Source organism: Saimiri boliviensis, chromosome 18 (genome assembly GCF_048565385.1).
Source record: "Saimiri boliviensis isolate mSaiBol1 chromosome 18, mSaiBol1.pri, whole genome shotgun sequence".
Taxonomy (NCBI): Eukaryota; Metazoa; Chordata; class Mammalia; order Primates; family Cebidae; genus Saimiri; species Saimiri boliviensis.
In genome coordinates, this window is record NC_133466.1 from 23,960,160 (window position 1) to 23,980,876 (window position 20,717).

Below are 20,717 nucleotides of genomic sequence, written 5' to 3' on the forward strand. Positions count from 1 at the left end.
CGTTGGGGGGAAATGGGGGAGGGATGGGGGGGTGGGGAGGTGGGAAGAGATAGCATGGGGAGAAATGACAGATACAGGTGAGGGGACAGAAGGCAGCAAACCACACTGCCATGTGTGTACCTATGCAACAATCTTGCATATTCTTCACATGTACCCCAAAACCTAAAATGCAATTAAAAAAAAAGAGAGAGAGAGAAAAGAATTACTACCCTGTAAGAAAACAAGAGTTATTTTGAACATGATGTGGAATGATAGAAGCCATTGTGTGTACCAGACTGGAATTTAAGCTTTCTGCAATGTACCCAGATAATAATGGAGTAGAGTCTTTGATGAAGTTTCTCCTTGCTTTCCTGGAAGAAAGAAAAAGTCGAGGATCTAAGAACAAATGAATTCAGTGCTACAATTAATCACAGCATCTGGAGGTGCTGTGTTTTGGTTTATGTTCTCACTCTGAGAATTTCAAACAAGTGAAAACTCTACAGATCTTTAAGCTGTAAAAACCTGGGAGAGATTTTGAATGAATAGAATCGCCACTATAATATACTACTGGGAAGAAAGGAAGCAAATAAGGAAGCAGTTACTTGGCACTTTAATGACTTTTACTTTATAAAGAGGAATATATAAATAAAAAGTTCAAATCATCTTTTCAAGTACATTTGCTACTTTCAGATCTTCATTAACAGTTTGGCTGGAAGGAAGGATTTATGTCAAATTCTTCCTCTATTTCACTCCCTTCCACAGCATTAAATCATCTTTCCATCTATGGTCTTAGAAACCAGAGCAAGAAATTACATATTTACTGTTCTTTTATTCTGTACAAAATTTAAATTTTTTTTTTTTTTTTTTTTTTTTTTTTGAGAGAGAGAGTCTCACTCTACTGCCCAGGCTGGAGTACAGCAGCATGATCTTTGACTCACTGCAACCTCCACCTCCCAGGCTCAAGTGATTCTCCTGCCTTGGCCTACCAAGTAGCTGTGATTACAGTCACACACCATCAAGGCTGGCTAATGTTTGTATCTTTTTAGCAGAGGTAAGGTTTCACCATGTTGGCCAGGCTGGTCTCAAACTCCCGACCTCAGGCGATCTGCCCACCTTGGCCTCCTTAAGTGCTGAAATTACAGGCATGAGCCACCTCATCTAGCCCAAAAAATATTTTAACTGTGTTCCACATATATACTAGAACTCCAAAAGGACACAAAGTATAGTATTAATTTGCCAGGCTTTATTTATCATTACTCAAAATGTTTTATTTTAACATCCAGCTAGTTACAGTTTGGATTCTTTTGAAAATTTATGTGAATCATTTAAAACTGAAATCTATTTAATTTTTTTCTGGGTCTTTTGTTACTTAATGGGTTCTTTGGGGTTTATTTCAGAAAAAGAAGGAGATGCAGTAAGGTCAAAAGAGAAAAATGAATTTGTTTGCAGGTCTTTCCTGATGGGGGCAGTCTCTTGACCAGTTCTTAATTAAACCACTCAGACAAAGATGTCTACTTTATTCTGGCAAACATGCTCTTATATAAACAGAATAGCTTTTCCTTTTTTTCTTTTGACACATTTACATGTCATTTTTTGTTTGAAAATGAAAAAATTTTTATTTTAATTTTTTTCATTTTTATTTAAAAATTGACACACATGGAAAAACTTCTCTAACTCATGGTTATGGGTAAGCAGATACAAAAGTCATAATATTCCCCCAGAAATCTTGCTGGTAAAATACAGGATTTTATTTCAAGATACCTGCCAAAAAGTAGCCTATTTTAACCACTGTATTTTATTTCCTATTCTTAAAAGATCTTTATGAAATAAAACAGAAACCTGTAGCTTGAATTTTGAAAAGTAATACAAAGTGAACTTACAAATATCAAGTCTTACATATAGCTTGATGTCTAGATTGAAAAGTTCAGCATTAATTCTTTCATTTCATAAACAAGAAACAGTATAGTATAGTGCATATGTTGGAAGTTTACAAATATCCAAATTTCAGATTCACCTTAAACACTAGCTATGGGACCCAAGGCAGAACAGGTAACCCATCTAAGACATCATCTGCTCAGCTGAGAAATACAAACAGAAGGGTAACTGCTATTAATAAGTCTATTGAAGATTAAATGATACATTAATTCTATAATCAATATATATCTTATTAGATGTATGTATAGGGTTGTACGTGCAGGATTTCTTAAGGCATATTAAAATATAATTAACTTTATACGAATAGTTTTAAAACATTTCGGAAAACCTAAAGTTTTTCGAATTGTCTCTACATATATGAGTTATTTACCTTTTATGTAGCATCTGGAAACAACAGGTTCCAAAAGCAACCAGTATCAGTAAGAGCAGTGGTATTGTCGGTATAACAACATAAATTAGATTGGGAATTATACCTACAAAATAAAACAGTCTTCATGTGAAAAGACAGTTAAGGAAGAATTCTAACACAAAAATTTGTAAGAATTAAAAAAAAAAAGGTGAAATTGAGTTATCACTAAATTGATCCCAAAGTTCTTCTCAAAATGTTGAAAAATCTAATGAAATAATATACAGTCATGTACCACATAGTGACATTTCAGGCAATGATGCACCACATATAAGACAGTGGACCTATAAGATTATAATGGAGCTCCCCTATATAGGTGTACCATCTTTTGTATTTCATATCCCATTTTATGCATTTCTATGTTTAGATGGATTTTGATAACTACCATTGTGTTACAGTTGTCTACAGCATCAGTACAGTAACATGCTGCAGGGGTTTGTAGTCTAGAAGAAATAGGCCATGTCAAGTAGCCTAGATGTATAGTCAGCTATATGATCTAGGTTTAAGTACACTCTATGATGTTCGCACAATGACAAAATCACCTAGTGGTGCATTTCTCAGAACATATCCACATTGTTAAATGGTACGTAACTATTCATGTTTTGGTAAAAATTAAAAACAAAACTTTACTGAACTGAAAATTGAATTGTACTGAATTGTAGTGATATCAGACTGTTCCAATTTGATATCCATACTTCCAAAACTATTATTAAATCAGCAATGCAGACATGGACTAGCTTTCACAGTATATTAATAATCTTAGCTAACTCGTTTCATTATTCCTTCTCAATCATTACAAAAACAAGTGCTTATTAAAAATAATTATTATTAAAATTATTGTGGATATATTGGATATATCATTACCTAGTCAATAAGCTTAGTGCTATGATTACATACTAGTCACTGGGATTAAAATGAAATATGTAAATATTAACTGATGATACAGTAATGACTCAGAGACACAAGACTCCAGTGGCACAAAAACTTGATCTTAATTAAATTCTAAAATGAATTATTTTTTAATCCTGTTCCATAACATTTCATAATGCTAGATGTTCTTGGTAAAATTAAAAAACTGTGACATCAAAATCCCATACAACTTAAAATTACTTTAATAAACATTTGTTCAATTTCATATGAGAAAAAATTTTTCCAATGTGATTATTTACCGATTTTTTCCTTTTTTGAGACCAAGTCTTGCTCTGTCTCCCAGGCTGAAGCGCAATGGCGCAATCTCAGCTCACTGCAACCTCCACTTCGTGGGTTCAAGCGATTCTCTTGCCTCAGCCTCCCAAGAAGCCATGATTGCAGGCACCTGCCACCATGCCCAGCTAATTTTTATATTTTTTAGTAGAGACAGGGCTCTGCCATGTTGACCAGGTTGGTCTCAAACTCCTGACCTCAGGTGACCCACCTGCCTCGGCCTCCCAAAGTGCTGGGATTACAGGTGTGAGCCACCATGCCTGGCCTACTGATCTTTTTAATTAGGATTAGATGTTCTGAATGGTTTCAAAACCAGGCACCTGAAAAGTGAAAAGCACTAAGCCTTCATATCATGTCTATGCATAAAAGCAAATTGAAGAACTGTGCATTTAGCTTGCAAATTAAAAGTCATCATCATGACTAATCTAAATAATTCTGGTCAAAGTAGACCAGATGTGTAGATAAAGCTTTCCACTGAACTGCGCATCACTTCATTTGTTAACAGAAGACAAACTCATGAGGTCCAACAATAGGGTACCTGAGCAATAATTTGCTATTTCCACCCATTCTTGTTTGACTTCAAGCAATTTAAGGATTCAAGCAATCTCTAGACACATATCAGCACACCTTTGTTCGCTCTTCACTGAATGTGCCAATTTTGCATCATGACACCTACGTCTTGTTAGAAAAGTTTCTTGTAGACCCAAAGTTGTTTTTGTTGTTGTTGGTGGTGTTTTTATTGTTGTTGTTTGTTTGAGCCAGGGTCTCACTCTGTTGCCCACTCTCGACCGTAGTCATGATCACTGCTCATTGCAGCCTCAGCTTCCCAAGGTCAGGTGATTCTCCCACCTTAGCCTCCCAGTAGCTAGGACTACAGGCATGCACCACCATGCCAGGCTAGTTTTTTATATTTTTGTAGAGATGGGGTCTTGACAGATTGCTCAGGATGGTCTTGAATTCCTGGGCTCAAGTGATCCCCCTGCCTCAGCCTCCCAAATGGCTGGGATTACAGTGGCGTGTGCCACTGTGCCCAGCCAGATCCAAATTTTCATGTAAGTCACATAGTTTAGCAACACTTTAAAGAAAACCAAACAGGTTTTTCTATTTAAATAGTAGCTTAACATAATTTTTTCTAATCTAGTTCAAAATTAAATTTCCATAGGACCAAACTTAGTGCACCACTTCCCCAGGCAGGAAAAGTGTCACTGGAGTCAACATGAAGCAGCGTTTGAAAGTACAGTTCAGTTCTTGATGAAGTTAAAGACACATGAAGTAATTACCTGCTTCAGTAACAACCACATTTTGCTGGGTGTCTCCTGGTTGATTTGTAAGATAAGGCTTTTCTACAGGTGCTGTTGGATTAATCTCTGTAAATAATAAGTATCAGCATCATATATGATGATTAAATAAGAGAATTGAAAACATATATAAATATGAATGTTTATTATAAAACAATAAAAATATAATTTTGATTTCAGAACATCTTACAGCTAATAAAATCTATTCTGAATTTAAACTTACATAAAATTATCTATCTTTGATAACATTTAACTATATTTGAATAAACATTTAATTATCTTTGAATAAAAGATGCACTTGATACATTCTTCCTTGAAACTCCAGACTCCATTCAGCAATCAACAGTGGGTCTGTGCTGATGACAGCCTGCTGCAGGCAATAATGGCAGACCAGGGACAAAGTTAAGCAAGGATAACCAAGAATTGGTAACCTTAAGAGTGTGATACACTCAATGCAATTCAGAGACAAGCAAAATAACTTCTTTACTAATATCAGTGTATTATTTAGGTTTTCCCTTGTGACAATAATCAGATGACTGTATGTGAATTGCATTTGGAATTGATGATTCAAGCAACAATGTTCTAAGGCACAATTCTGTTCTGCATATACAATGCCATCCTTAGATTTGCTCTTCAAGAGTATCTACTGTTAAAAATAATAATAATATTGAATTAAAGCTTGCAAGTTTCTTTTTCTAGTTTTATAGATGTCTCTTCTATTGCCACATGCCTTATTTTTTATTGTTTTTCTAACTTTTACTTTAAGTTGAGGGGTACATGTGCAGAATGTGCAGGTTTGCTGCATGGGTGAACATGTGCCATGGTGGTTTGCTGCACAGGCCACCCCATCACCTAGGTATTAAGCCCAGCATCCATTACCTATTCAGCATCCATTAACTATTCTTCCTGATCCTTTTCCTCCTGCCACACACTTTAAAATTGTTGACATTTCTTGTCACAATTTGGTATTGCTCTATTTTCTATTTTTCTTTCCCTTAAGGAACTATTTGTTAAATTAATAATTCAATGAAAGTAAACTGAATTATTTTTTTAAAAACCTGTACATTTGTTACAATTTGTTCCAAAAGTGTAATTTTCTACTTACTTTTGTCAATTGAAATAAGAACACATGTAACATCTTATATAGTTTTTTGGATACAAAAGAATTTTAATTTAATGTTTACCATTATTACATTGTCTTATAATGTCATAGAGTCTCCCTTTGATGGAAGTTTAATCATAGTAATATTGTTACTCCACAGTAATATTGTTACATAGTAATATCCTGTAGTAATATTTGTTACTGTTGTATACAAATTTTACTCTGACATCTTAATAGCCTCCTCTGATTCAGTCCTAAACTATACCTGTTCTTCTATAGTATTTAGTCACCCTATGCCTACTCAATTGGCATTTTTTAACAAATAATGTAAGTATTATGCAAAATATCACTAAAACTCAAGCAGTGATTACATAACCAAGGAATTTAATCTAACCAACATCCTTTACAAAGCAGACACTGAGCTCAAAGAAGGTCAACTAAGTAGAAAAAAAAGATTAAATAATGAAATAAAAAATTATAATCCTGAGCACATTAATAAGACCAACAGTAAACCTGTGAATGTGGTTCAAAACAATAACTACATAAAAATATTTTAATCAATATAGATTATTGAACATTTGGGTAGAGGGTAGAAGATAAAAAAGAATCATTTTATATCTTAAATGCTCTTGCATGAGTAATGTAAACCTAATAATGTAAACAAGAAAAGAAGATTGTAAGATTTATAGTGTCCTAATCACGCCTGTAATCCCAGCACTTTGGGAGGCCGAGGCGGGTGGATCACGAGGTCAAGAGATCGAGACCATCCTGGTCAACATGGTGAAACCGCGTCTCTACTAAAAATACAAAAAATTAGCTGGGCATGGTGGTGCGTGCCTGTAGTCCCAGCTAGTCAGGAGGCTGAGGCAGGAGAATAGCCTGAACCCAGGAGGTGGAGGTTGTGGTGAGCCGAGATCACGCCATTGCACTCCAGCCTGGGTAACAAGAGCGAAACTCTGTCTCAAAAAAAAAAGAAAAAAGAAAAAAGAAAAACTTAAATTATATATAATACAATGAAGGGTCAAATAATTGATCTATGAACTCAAAAGAAAGGAGAAGGCAACAATAATGTGATATTAAGAATAATGCATAATATCGCATTTGTTTTATTCAATAGTTTTAAGTACACAGAATGTCACAAATTTAAAATATCAGAGAATTTCAACTTTATACTTCTCCAAGAGAAAAATAAAGGACATAAGCATGTAACAGACTCAGCTTTGCAAAGGCTTCCAGGAGGGTAATGATGGGTTTAGCAAGCAAGGTCTTTAAAAAATAAACTCACCAGGGATGTATAAATTTGCCTCAATACACTCAAGAGCAGGCTAAATCTAAGAGAAGGGTAAGTCTAATCCAAATAATCCTTTGTGCTTTATGTTATTACGAGAAAAAGAATAATGTAATTTCAAGAGAATAATGGAAGCAGCAGTACTCAACCATAATTACCTTCTGTGAACACATATTATGAGTTCAAGAAGACACTCCTTCAGAAGAGTTAAATTGACACAAACACTGAGGAGAAAAACAGCTAAGAGATCTCAAAGACTAAGGATCTAACTTGACTTTCTCAGATGATTTAAAAAAATGAGTCCACAGAGTTTTTATTAATCCCTCTTTCAGTCAAATATCTATATTCAGATGATCTGTTCCATTCAAAGTAATTCAAATTTACTATATTTTTAATCTAGAACCCACGCTATTAGAGCTCAAGTCAATGTAATCTTCCCATTTGCTGCATATGACAAGTAGTGGGAGATTTCAAAAGAAAGGTAAATGAGAAAGCATATTTCAAGAATGGGAATCATAGGGAGAACAAGCCACATCTTCCTACTTTTTTTCACTATGGGGCAATGAGCTATGATAGTCTTATTTTTACTGAGTACCTCATGTCAACTATTATACCATAAAATGATAAGCAAATTAACCAGGAGCAAGTGTGTTGTTCTCTTAAATTCATGAAATAAAGAACTGCTGTTCACATGTGCAAAGCACCTGTAGGTGCTTTGGTAACTTACACCTACTTCCCACATGTTACAGTCACTGTTTAAAATAATTTAAAATAGATATTTACTGTTTATAAAATCTATTTACAAAAAATCAAATTGTTTTTAATGTTAGAAATGATTATTTTCCCTTAAAGATACCTCTTCAGATGTTTCTATTTACTCTCTTCTTTGAGCTCATTGGACAGTTTGCTCTACAGGATATGATATGCTTCAGTACACAAGTGATATGACAAGCTTAAGGTAATTTTCTATTTCACAGCAGAAAAACAAAAAGAGCCAAAGGTAGTGAAAATTAAAGACAAAACTTAATAAAATGAAATATGCGCAAAATCTTCTCTACCTTCTTTTGCTACTGCTTACCTGGTTCATACTTGCAAATATAATTGTGCTTCATGTTGCACCTGTCATCATTCCACTGGTAAAGGTAGGGACCCCCAAGGCCAGGATTGGCAGTTGGTTGGTGGTACATCACAACACACTTCTCACTTCCACAGGAAGGTTCATCTGTGTACCAGTTTCTGCAAACACAGAGTAACATGAACGCTCAGATATCTGCCTCCTAAGCGATTCTTCTTGTTCTGCTCTTGACATCCTCTACAGGCAAGAGTCCTCTCCCTACCTTGTGGATTTCCCCAGAGCACCTGTCAACTGCTCAGGATCCATACTCACCGGTACTGGGAACTGCTTCCATCAGACCACTGGTAGAGATCTGGGCAGGCACCAGAAGTTTGCACATTTCCATTCCTCCAAAGCCCTATCCAGAAATCGCCATCAGAAATCCCTGTTCCAGGTTTTGTCAAATTTTGCAACATGCTCTCTATTAACTTCTGTTCTGCTTCATTCTCAAGGCTGAGGAGGACTCCTCCCTCACTCTCACAAGCCAGGCGTGCCTCCTGAAAGCTCACTCGGCTGGACAGTTCATGGAAGTACGCCATTTTGTAGCAGGGATGCTTGAAGTCAGCAAAACACACCTTTTGGCCTGAAAAAAAAAAAAAAGATGTATTGATAATCTGAACTCTATTTGTAACACCACTAAGAACCAAAATTTAAGAACCAATGCTTCTCCCACTGAATTATTTTATAAAGTTTATTTTCTAGCCTATTGCTTGCAATTTGTAAAAGCAAATTGATTTCCTAGTAAATTTGGAACATAAACTTTTAAATCCAGTACTTCAAGAAATGTTTGTGAAGGGAAGTTATAACTCTTCTGGCGTAGATTTTATAAATCAATTAACATAGGAAATAAAAATAGCTAAAAGAATTTCAGGAATGTATATTGAAGTGAGCTAAAACTTTATGAAAGAAAAAGAACAACTCATAAACCAAATTAATTATCAAAAAAAAAGTAAAGTAAAATGAAACTATTTTATATAAGGTGTTCTGAAAGAGATACACGGTGGCAAATTTAAGGTATAAATATTTGCTTTTATTTTGTATACCCAAAAGCAAATCTATTAACATTGAAAGTTTAAAGAGGACAGAATGAAGGTAATATGTAGTATTAATTAATTAGTATAATATTACATTGGAAGTGACAGAGTTGACTTCTAAAGTACTCATTATCTCTGAAAAAAATCTCATTACCAGTTTTTTTGAGTATTTTCTCTTGGGAGATATTGTGCGTAAACTCCAATTCCTAAGACAATGTCTTCTCTCATTTTACAAAGATAACTCTGATAAGTGATCAATTGCAAATAAAAACTCCCAGCTATCAACATAGAGAAATAAGTACCTTTTTAAAAAAGAAATATATTTTAAATGTGAAAAAATGATGGCTTAGAAAACAGTGGAACAAGTGTATCACGAAATAAAGGAGCTAGTAATATCTTATCAATGGCTAACTAGTGTTGATTTCTCTCAATTTGGATGGAGACCTAAGTAGGCCGAAATGTGGCCAAACTAGTCTTTCAAAGACAGTTAAATAATTAGCTGGAAACAAGGTAATAAACATTTTGCAAACTTGAGAATAAATTATTTGTCAGCTTTAGAGGCTCTACTTACATATTAACACATATGAAATAACAATGGCTTTCTCTCATTTAACCTTAAAAAAATTCCATTAGTTCCTTTACAAGTTTGAAAGTAATATTACATTTTTAAACCTTCGCTAACTCAGAATTTTATTAAACTGAAATACAAATTTATTTAAATTTACCTTTCTCTGTAGTTAATCTTACTACTGGTGGTTTTAGTGCATATTTCTTCATTAAAGATTAGGATGAATTAAATATCCAAAATCTATGAATAAATACAAACATACTCTAAATTTGAAAGTAACGTTTAAAATCTATTTTTTATTTTAAACCTGTATTTTAAAGGTTTTTATATTACAGCATTCAGTTTAACCACCTATCCTGATATCTATTGACTATGTACAGTATATACTATACATAATAAAGTCATTATTTGTAGAATACTGAAAATCAATTTGTTTTAAAATATTAGACAGAACCACAAAAAAAGCTTAAAAGAATTTTTGAGACCTCATAATGGAATTCTGCTCGAATATTTGTGAAGTCTTAAACACATGGGCAAAAAGAGTTTGAAAAAAAATCTCAAAATTAAATTTTACATACCTCTACATTAAGTGGTGTTAATTTTCCTAATAACCTAGTGAAATAACTGTAAATATTCATGATCATATCAAGTCATAATAAAGTCATGTATATTTATGTTTACATATATATGTCAGAGAAAGAAAAGAGGGAAGGAAGGAATAAAGGAAGGAGGGAGGGAGGGAAGAAGAAAGAAAATAAAGAGAAAGGGAGAGAAAAAAGAGAAGGAAGGAAGGAAAGAAAGAGAAAGAAAGAAAGAGAGAAAAGAAAGAAAGTAGGAAAAGAAAAAAGAAAAAGAAGGAAAGAGAGAGAAAGAAGGAAAGAAAGAAAGAAAAGAAAGAGGTCAAGGATATTATGATATATAGGATTTAGCTAGCTCTACCAGCAATGGATTTTCTATTGTTCTATTGTCCACATTCATCCTTGTCTGCCACTAAGAATGTATGCCGATATTATAGACAATCTCCAAAATGATTATTCTGTCTTGTTTTGGTTTTCACTGCTTCTACTTTTATTCACCTCTGGTCTCTGCTGTCAACTTTTTAGACTGCCAAGAATGCCTCTCTGTTACTATTTCTTATGCCCAAACTGCTTTCGATAGCCTTTTCTACTTTCTTAGTCTCTCCCTCTATTTGAGCTTAGATTTGGACTTGGAAAATAGACTATCTATTAAAATTAGACAAATTACTTTAGACTATGTAAAATTAAGACAAATTACTTTATGCTAAGAAATTATGACATCGTTTCACTGCTTTCTTACAATTCATCTCCATCAATATTATTCTTGTTGATATTTGTGGCCTTTTCTACTATGTATTTAGTTTTGTAGCCTATCAATAGAAGTTGTCAGTAGTCACAGATTTGTGGGGGTGGGGGAGATTCTTGTATTTAAATACTGGCAAGAAAAAAAGCATTCAAATTTTGTACTTTAGTTACAGTACATCACACTGAGCCAGTGTATCATATCCATTCCCTTCTGGAGTCAACAATTCATGACCTATGATGACACTCAGAGGCAGAAAGGCTCAGAAATCAGTTGAAGGTCACTAACTTCTCAACAGGGTTTGAGTGATAGGCATTTAATATCTTGACACAAACTGAGAACGCCTATCATAAAATAGTAGTTCCGGCAATGCAAGCAGGCCAAGGGTTGTTCCCTTGTCTCATTAACCATGATCTGGACCCAGGAATGGTACACAGAAAATGTGAACAAATTAAAAGGCTGCCGAAATAGTTAATTAAAAATAACGTGAGTATGAATGACAATGGGAAATGAGTTAGAGGGAATTCAGGACACATCAGCCTGAAAATGCATATTCTTTGAGAGATGATCATGAAAGTCTCAATGGTTGACTCTGAAAATTAATGTATTATTTTTTAAATATCCGAAGATTTTATTAGGTTTTGTGATGATTTTGTCATTTAAAATGGTTATTCTAGGTCAGAGTTTAACAATGCCATTAAGCCTATTTTTTCGTGCCTGTATTTTAGAAGCAAGCTGTTTCCATTTTCATCTACTACATCTTTTACATAGTTCTTAGTGTCCAAATATATCTTAATTACATTCCCTTAAGTTTCCAACTTGTTCAATTTTTCACTCCAAGAGTTTCTGCCTTGGATTATATCCCAGCACTTTTTAAATATTAAATTTGTCCAACAAGATTGTTTTGCAAGATGTCAAAAATGTCATATTAAAAACAACAACAACAAGAGAGTAGCCAGACCTTTTAGTGAGTAAAAAGTGTTATATGTAACAAAGCCCCACACATTCAGGGGATTCCTGGGTATGATGCATATGTTAAAAGTCACTGTTCATTATCTCTGATTCATTAAAAAATAAACGCAACACAGATTTATTCATGATCATACAAAAATGGAGAAGTGAATTAACTCACTTATAACATTAAGATAGCATTTCTAATTAAATGCATGATAGCCTTAGGTTTCATGTGGAAATTTCTAACACCATTATGTTAGTTTATACAGATATAATAATAATCACTATCATCATCATCTATGGGCAGGGATTACATTTAAAAGAATTAACAATTCGACCCTGGATAATAGCCAGCTTGACATGCTCTGTGCCAGGCCATGTCTCTGGTTGTGGATAATAGAGCAGTCCTCAGGTCCTGCTTCAGGGAGTGGAGATTGTGATGCCTGCACAGCAGGGAGACTCTCAGGGCATCCAGACAGCAGCCCATTGATAACTGGAACAGATACCTTAACTCTAAAGTTTGATCATCAGCTGTATCTACAGTTTGAACTGAAAAGTCACTAACAGTTCAGATCTAGCAAGGCATTTTTCAGGAAATTATAAATATATTGCACAATTTGTGTGGTTTATATACAATCAGTTAAAGCTGACACTGTGAATTTCTTTACATTCAATTCTATTTTATTACTGATTTCCACCTTAGCGTGCAAATTCGGTCCAAGTTGCAGCAAAATCAGCAGAAGCAGCAGCTATTGAACCTCTCACCGCTATTTCAGCTGATTACATTTGGCTACTAATGCAGTGAAACTACAACAGCTGGGAAACAAACGTTGCCCTAATTCCCAGAAAAGTTGCGTTAATGCAGATCTTCTGGAGGCAACTTTCCCACTTCCGTAAAAGCCAATCTTCGTAGAGAACAATTACAATTACCTCTTTTCTAATTATGTGAGATAACATGGAGAATTTCTCTGTCTCTTTTTTTTTTTTTTTAATTAATTAATTTATTTTTTTTGTGAGACCGAGTTTCGCTCTTGTTACCCAGGCTGAAGTGCAATGGCGCGATCTCGGCTCACCGCAACCTCCGCCTCCTGGGTTCAGGCAATTCTCCTGCCTCAGCCTCCTGAGTAGCTGGGATTACAGGCATGCGCCACTATGCCCAGCTAATTTTTTTATTTTTAGTAGAGACACGGTTTCACCATGTTGACCAGGATGGTCTCGATCCCTTGACCTTGTAATCCGCCCGCCTCGGCCTCCCAAAGTGCTGGGATTACAGGCTTGAGCCACAGCACCCGGCTCTCTGTCTCTTATTTTCTAATGTTACATTCAGATAAAATCTTCCACCAACATTTTATGGGATAGGTATTCAGAGAACCATAGAATGGGTTCTATTACACTAAGGTTACATTTATGCTAACTGTAAATTACTATTTGTCAACTAGCACCTGTAGCTGAAAACATCATTTAATGGTGGGTTTATCTATCAGAGAGAGAAAAGATCTGCCCTGGATTCTACAAACACACTGAGAAATAAAATTCAAAATAAATTCTCTAAAACATATTTTAAAAATAAAATACAAGATAATTTATTTCCTAGACATGCACTAGGAGCTAATTTTTAAATCTAAAAAGTATTTAAATATGTAAGTTTTTCTGCACTGAATTTTTTACCATTTATTTTAAGTTCATGGGTATATACACAGGATGTGCAGGTTTGTTACATAGGTAAACGTGTGTTGTGGAGGTTTGTTGTACAGATTGCACGGAATTTTTATAGAAATATTATATAGAATATTTTCTTTTATATAAAAGAGACTTCTTTTTAATAAAATACATAAATTATTTTATGTATTAAAATGTTTATTTTATATAAAATAAATATTCATCTTTATTAGTTTCACACACACAGCTACATAAATAAGCAGGCCCTTTTATTTAGAGAAAGTTATGATTATTAACATTCCTATCACCATCACAACAAAAATTTCATCACTATTTCCATGAATAAGTAGATTATTTTTGTCTTTTATCTTATACATTAAAATTTCAATAGCGCTAACTATTGGCAAAGGTTTAAATCCTTTTGGCAATGATGTAAAAGTTGGGCCAAACTCATGAAGTCATGGTAGTTTGCTTTTTCTTTTGAATAGAAAGGATCTATAATTTGGTTATCTTATTGCTTATATTTATTTACTTTCTGATAGTTGAGTGCTCAGTTATGAAAATAATAAATATTTTCTAATGTCTCACACTGTACTTACATATTACCAATATTAGATGAGTGTTGAATTTATACCACATTTTTCAATAAAATTATAAAAGATGTATCACAAATTCCTACTGTTCAATTATGATCTACCATGAGTTGCAAAAAACAAAGTAAAAAAGAACATCCACATGGTAAATCTTCCCCAAACCAGAATGACCTTAGAATGTTTTGTTAGAATCACGTAAGATATTTTTTCATAATTTCTTCTTTTCCCCCTCACAATCACACTGAGAAATATGTTGATAGTACTATGCAAGGCCAGTGATACCAATGACCAATGCCAGCACTTTTGAACTAAAAAGACAAGGACTGGTATTCATTTTAAGTGTTCTGCTTTCCGCATTCAGTATTATACCAACTTCCTCAAATTTTTTCTTATAGAGAGTTTTATTATAATAAACTTTGATTTTTACAACACAGATTTTATAATGCACTTAATCGCATAGGGCGCTATAACTGGCATGCATTCTCCCACTTTAATAAACAAAACTAAATCTGTAGGTTGTGGTCATTTTATGATGGTGGCAGCGGCAGCAAGCCCTGCTTCTCCAGTTGGAAAACGCCATAAGCTTTCAGAGAAGAGGATGAGACTATTTTTTTTAAAAATCACAATATTTACAATGGAGATTAGAGTAAGTGGTAAGTCAAGTATCAGTGTGACTTAAGAGTTCACGTAGCCGATCAAAATGAATTAGCTTTGAAACCAAACTCTACATTTAAATTGTGGGTACGTGGGATTATTTAATCTCCCCAAGCCTGTTTTCTTACTTAAATAATGAGACCAGTTATGAATTTTGTAGAAATAATGATTCTAATAATACAGGCCTGAAATTTAGCAATAATTTAGAGTGCAACGCCTCCCTTCTACCACAATCCATGCTTTGGTATAAATTAGGAGAAGATGACCTCTCCTGGTGAGAGACGGCAGAAAGGTCCCCCTTATAGACTGTTCAACCCGAAAAAGTTGATTTGGCCTCCAGGTGGCCTGAGCTCCAGGGACTGGGCTTGCCAAACTGAACTCCTTCTTCTATCTTTTTGGCATGTACCTCGGCACAGGGCACAACCTGCACAACTGTATTTGAACCTTTTTAATATTCCTAGCAATCCCATGACAAAGGTCTTATCTGTTTTCAAAATGAGGCAAAATGGGCAGAGAATAGATGAATAACTTGCCCAAGTTTACACAGTTCACAACTGCTGAAGCTGAGGTTTGTCACCAGGCCATCTGACTCTATAGTCCATGCTTTTACCAGATTTCTCTGCTGTCTCCATGTATCTCAGACCTAATATAAAGGTGAAATATTTCATGAACAAAAGGGATTTATGAATACATACAGTGCATGTTGTCTATGTCAGAATCATTGGCATTAATCTGTTATTCATTATTGAGTGGCTAATATATGCAAGAGTTTGTGCCCTGAGAGCTTGTTTCTAAACAGGTTCGGATTTTCTGTTACAAATATTTAAATAAGAATTAATGTCGCCTCTGTCTCAGATTTTCGAACCATATATGTCTTTAAGAATTTTTTCCCTAGTCTTTTCATTTTCCAAAATAAAACAAACTATGTCCAAATGGAATGCATTCCCCATTACAAAGAGTATAACTTTAGCCAAGCTGTCATCCTGTGTTATATCATCAGGAATATGTTAAAAACAATGAAAGAAACACTCTCACCTCATAGTTGCACACATCCATCTACTTGTATATGCATGCCTGACACAGAAGATTGTTGTAAATAGTAAAAACTGTTTGTGAGTGCATCTTCTGAATTTTAATCTTGGACTCCTTTATATAATGCTGCTTGTTTTCTAAAGGAATGTAATTGATATTTCCCTCTTCAGGAAAAAAATTATAAAAATAAAACCATAAAATGATAACAAACACAGTTAAAGAATAATGGCCATGATAAATGGTTAGTTTATTAAATGACTGGTAATAAGATTAAATTGTTCCTTTCATGCCCAAGAGATACTTAAAGTAATTGCATCTTCGAAAACTGCACTGTCATCATTTTATGCTTTTGATGATGTCATGGAATAGTTCCATAGGCTGAGATATGCTCATCAGTTTTTCTTGTATCTCCCTTGCTATTATATTATATTATATTATATATTAATCTATGTGCTACTGTTCACCACCCATGAATTTGTAATATTCTGTGGTATCCGCATGACAAGAAGAAAGGTCTCTAAATCACCCAGTCTCCTAAATAAAACGTGTGCCAGTTTAATAAGGGTAAATTAACATATGTTAAAGTGTTCTGGAGAAATCTGGAAGTGCCATGGAATACTCCTAATGTCATTTTGCAGCAAAAACAGGTTGGGGATCACTACTATGCACACTACAAAGAAAAAGGAAAAAAAAAAAGAAACACATTACTTCAAAACACTTCAATTGTTTAAAATTATCACTTGTGCTTCCAACATACCCTCCCAACTTAGAGACCTGAATTTTGAATCCTTCATCTTCATCCTTATGCCTACAAGTAAAATCTTTTTAACTTTGTCCTAAAGAAGACAGCATTACTCACCAGTCACTTCACAAAATTAAATGATTGCAGCTTCCACAGATATTCGCTACACATCTGTGTGTAGTAAGAAATTAGTACAGGTCTAAGCTCCTAAAAGTAGTTTCAAAGTTAATATCATAAATTCAATAAATAGGCTTTGATTACTATAATCATGTCACATATTACTTTACATATTCATACATCAAAATAAGCATGACCATTGACCTAGAAAAAATACTTCCGTATTACTACTAGATGCTACTAAATCTTATCGGTCAGATTATGATGACCAAGTTGTTTGAAATGTCATTTCTTGCTAAAATACATCCACTTTGTTTTTAAGTAATATTCTACACTTTAGAAAAGGTGATGTATTTAAAAGTATTGGAAAGTATCTTATTGAATATTTTTAAGTATTAAAGATAATTTCTGTGGAGAATTATTTTGTGTCTATCTTTTTCTCTGGAGTAAGTGATTATTTGAGTATCCTACATAGGAGTTATAAATTGTACTGAAATTTAACAAATAGAAATATATTCCATATGTGGTCAGTATGTTCCTACTGACAGCCCCAAAGAGGCTCTCAAACTTCAGTAAAGATCTGGTGAATGGACCCAAGTGGCATGAAAAAATTGATGCACCAATTCAAAACTTACATTGACCAGGTAGACAACAAATCCATCAGAAACTATTGCTACAAAAATGTCAGGCTTTAGGCTGCTGTGTTCTCTGGCCATTGTGGTTAAAATATATCTTTTTTAAAAATTAGTCTTCAAAGAATAAATGTTACAAATCCATTTACAGATGGTTAAATTTCAATGTGAATTTTATGACCAAAGACAATTGAATTATTCATAAGAAAAACATAACTAATTATTTTAATATCAAATAAACATCATCATTTATGCTAAATCAAATAGATCATGTTCAGTTAATTAGAAATTTTCCAGATGTCATCTACAAGATGCCTATAAATACATAATGAGAAAATATAACAAAAGGTTTGGAAAAAATTATGTACTCAAAGAACACAAAATACACCTCTTGAACAATTTTTTAAGCTCTGTTTTTACTTTAGATATTATTTTGTCTCCCTTGCCAATGTTGAGGCCTAGGAACAAGGTATATCTAAAGGGTATTATTTAGGTCAATGAGTGTTTGTTTAAAAACAAAAACACTTATGTTCAAAGCATGGTCTCTGCTGTTCATTCAGTTGCATGAATAATTCTGATAAACGCAAAGTCAGATAGGTAATTTACACAATCAGATGAATCTATATAATGAACTTTTTCTTTGCAGCTAAATTAGTGAGGAAAAGGATCTAATGTCACAGATTCTGAAAATTCTGAAAAAAAATGTAGAGTGATTGATAACTACACATTGAAGAATTATATTCTGAAACGCAGAACACCACAAATTGCTCAGGGGAAGATCAGTAACAATTAAGCTTAATATGTCAATGTCTAAAGGTCTGGCTTCACAACTGAATTAGGTGCCGTCATCTGTCATCTATTTCTACATCTAGTGACACCTGTTGTATAGATGTACAAAAGTGAAAAGGACTATTTGTGCTTTTTATGTTTGGAAAAAAAAAAAACAAAACTTTTACCCTCAAAACACATACATCAAACAAATACTGCAGTATTTCAAAGAGCATAGCAAGAGATTTCTGTAAAGTGTAGTTAGGTTCAGCCTTCTTGTGAGGCCCTGATCACATTCATCTTAGGCCACTGAGAACATGTATCCTTTCGAAGAGACCTTCCCAAAAAGTAAGGGAGAGTAGACGCAATATAAATTGTTCAACGATAGGACAGTGAGAGAAAAAAAAAAAAAAAATCAAAGAAAACCTGGGAAACTTGCCAATTTTGATCCATTTCCCATGCACTGATTTAACAGACCTAATTGTGCACCTACTGTGTGCCAAACCTGCAGTCATTACCAAGTATACCTCGGCCCAACTCCAGCTGACTTCATTTTCTGGGAAGTCCCCAACTTGGAACGAAGTGTGTAAAGGAAAAGCATCTACACACAATGAGCATACCCCAGGTCCTTGCCAGTAGTCCTGCTGAGAACAAAGACTGGATGCCCAGGCATCCGGAGGCGACCCATAGCGAACTGATCTGGTCTCAGAAATCATCCGAGTGAACACGGTGCAGGGACCAAAGTCCAGCCAGAGCCACAGAGGGTGGCATTTCTGCGGCAGCTCTTCTGTCTCTGGGTTCCCTCTGCCTCCGCCCTACCCCACCCCCTTTGCAGGTGCTGAGCCCTACCCTGTGGTCAACTCTCTCACAAAGAAAGTGGAAATCATCCAGAAAAAGGCTGTGCTGCTCCTGATGAAGCAGAAGCTCGCTCCGCGGCGACTTAAGCAAGCGCTTCACAAAAATTTAAACTTTTCTGCGAGTGTGTTACGAGAGGGAGGAGAATAGCACAATCAATTTCTTCCCGCCTCCTCCCGGGCCCTTACACCGCCCAGGTTTCAAACGCCCTGGAGACCCTCCGCCCGAGGACAGACTGCCCCGCCGCGCCCCGTGGTCCCCTCTCCCAGCCCGCCCTCCGGGCGGACGGCCCCTGACTCACCGCTGACCACGCGGCGGCAAAAGGCTCCGTGGCCGCAGAGCAGCGCGGCGCCCAGCAACAGCGAGACCACGCGGCTCATCGCGGCGCGGTGGCAGCAGCAGGTGTTGCGTGGAGCGAGGGCGCCTCTGCCTAGGGCGCAGCCCGCGGCTCTGACTCCACAGCCTCCCTGCCTCCCGGCTGGGCCCTACTTCCGCCGCCCGAGCCCAGCTGCCCGAACTCCTGAGCGCATCGCCTTTGGCCGGGACCCGCCGCCAGCCGCGCCTGTGCCGATGTGCCGGCTGGAGCCCAGGACTCCGCGGGTGCGCGTCTGGGGATTGAAGTTAGGGAGTCCCTTGTGTGTCCCAGAGGCGAAGCAGGAGCCCCGGCTTGGACCGCACCGCTGCGCTTTGCTTCTCTCCCCCGCCTCTGACAACTGAGAGTCTGAGCCCGTGGGCCCTGGTCCTGGATCACAGCAGCAGCAGCCGCTCTGCGCTCAGGCACCGTCTTATATACCCAGGTTCCGAGGTTCCAGCCCCCTACTAGTAATAATTTTTAACTACTTCGTCTCTCCAGCCATGTGGAGCATCCCAGCCCCTCCCCTAAAAACGGGAGTCACTTTGAAAACAGTCCAGTCAGTTGCCCCACCTCCTCTGGTCCCCTCCTCCCTGTCCCCTTTCCATTAGCTGGCGGATTGGATACTCATTTGTGTAAAATGTGGCAGCTTTGCTATTAAACTCTGGCAAAAAGTTGGATCCATTTGATTTTCTCAAAGATAAATGTCCACGGGGATGCCAAGTTGTGGGGCCTTTCTCTTTCTGTGCTAAATTGCTTGATCATATGTATTGCTAGATGCAGGGCACTAGCCACTATTTAAGACGGATTGGTGAAGTGGGAGCCAAAACCTGCTCAGTGAATTATGTAATGTGGCAGGTTTTTCCCCACCTAGGTTCAGCAAATAGATTATCTCCAAGCAGGTTGTTTGACGAAAACTGCCACAAGAGCAAATTGAAATGAATATTTGAAGCATGGTTTTCGAAACTGATTTCAGTCTCAGTGTTTGCAACTCCAGAGAAAACCATCAATACAAAGTAGACATTCTGAATTCTTGGGAATTTTCTGGATGTAAAATGGATATATTTTTTGCAATCATTTATTGGTGATCTATGATTTACATGAGAAGTAAA

The 20,717-nt window shown here is 35.8% G+C and overlaps 1 protein-coding gene across 14 annotated transcripts in view; it reads right to left on the minus strand.

Annotated features, from left to right (window-relative positions):
• The window catches only part of CHODL (chondrolectin), a 371,149-nt gene that overhangs the window by 4,554 nt on the left and 345,878 nt on the right, over positions 1–20,717 (minus strand). For 13 of the 14 annotated variants that reach the window (XM_010344886.3, XM_074389471.1, XM_074389468.1 and 10 more), the window contains 4 exons: positions 8,599–8,908; positions 8,290–8,447; positions 4,804–4,890; positions 2,285–2,387 (listed from right to left, as the gene is read on the minus strand). In XM_010344886.3, the coding sequence (XP_010343188.1) occupies positions 2,285–2,387; positions 4,804–4,890; positions 8,290–8,447; positions 8,599–8,864 (614 nt within the window). In that variant the 5' untranslated portion in view covers positions 8,865–8,908. Of the gene's footprint in view, positions 1–2,284; positions 2,388–4,803; positions 4,891–8,289; positions 8,448–8,598; positions 8,909–19,554; positions 20,128–20,717 lie in introns of those variants that run through there. The other variant, XM_003934327.4, reaches the window with a different exon arrangement.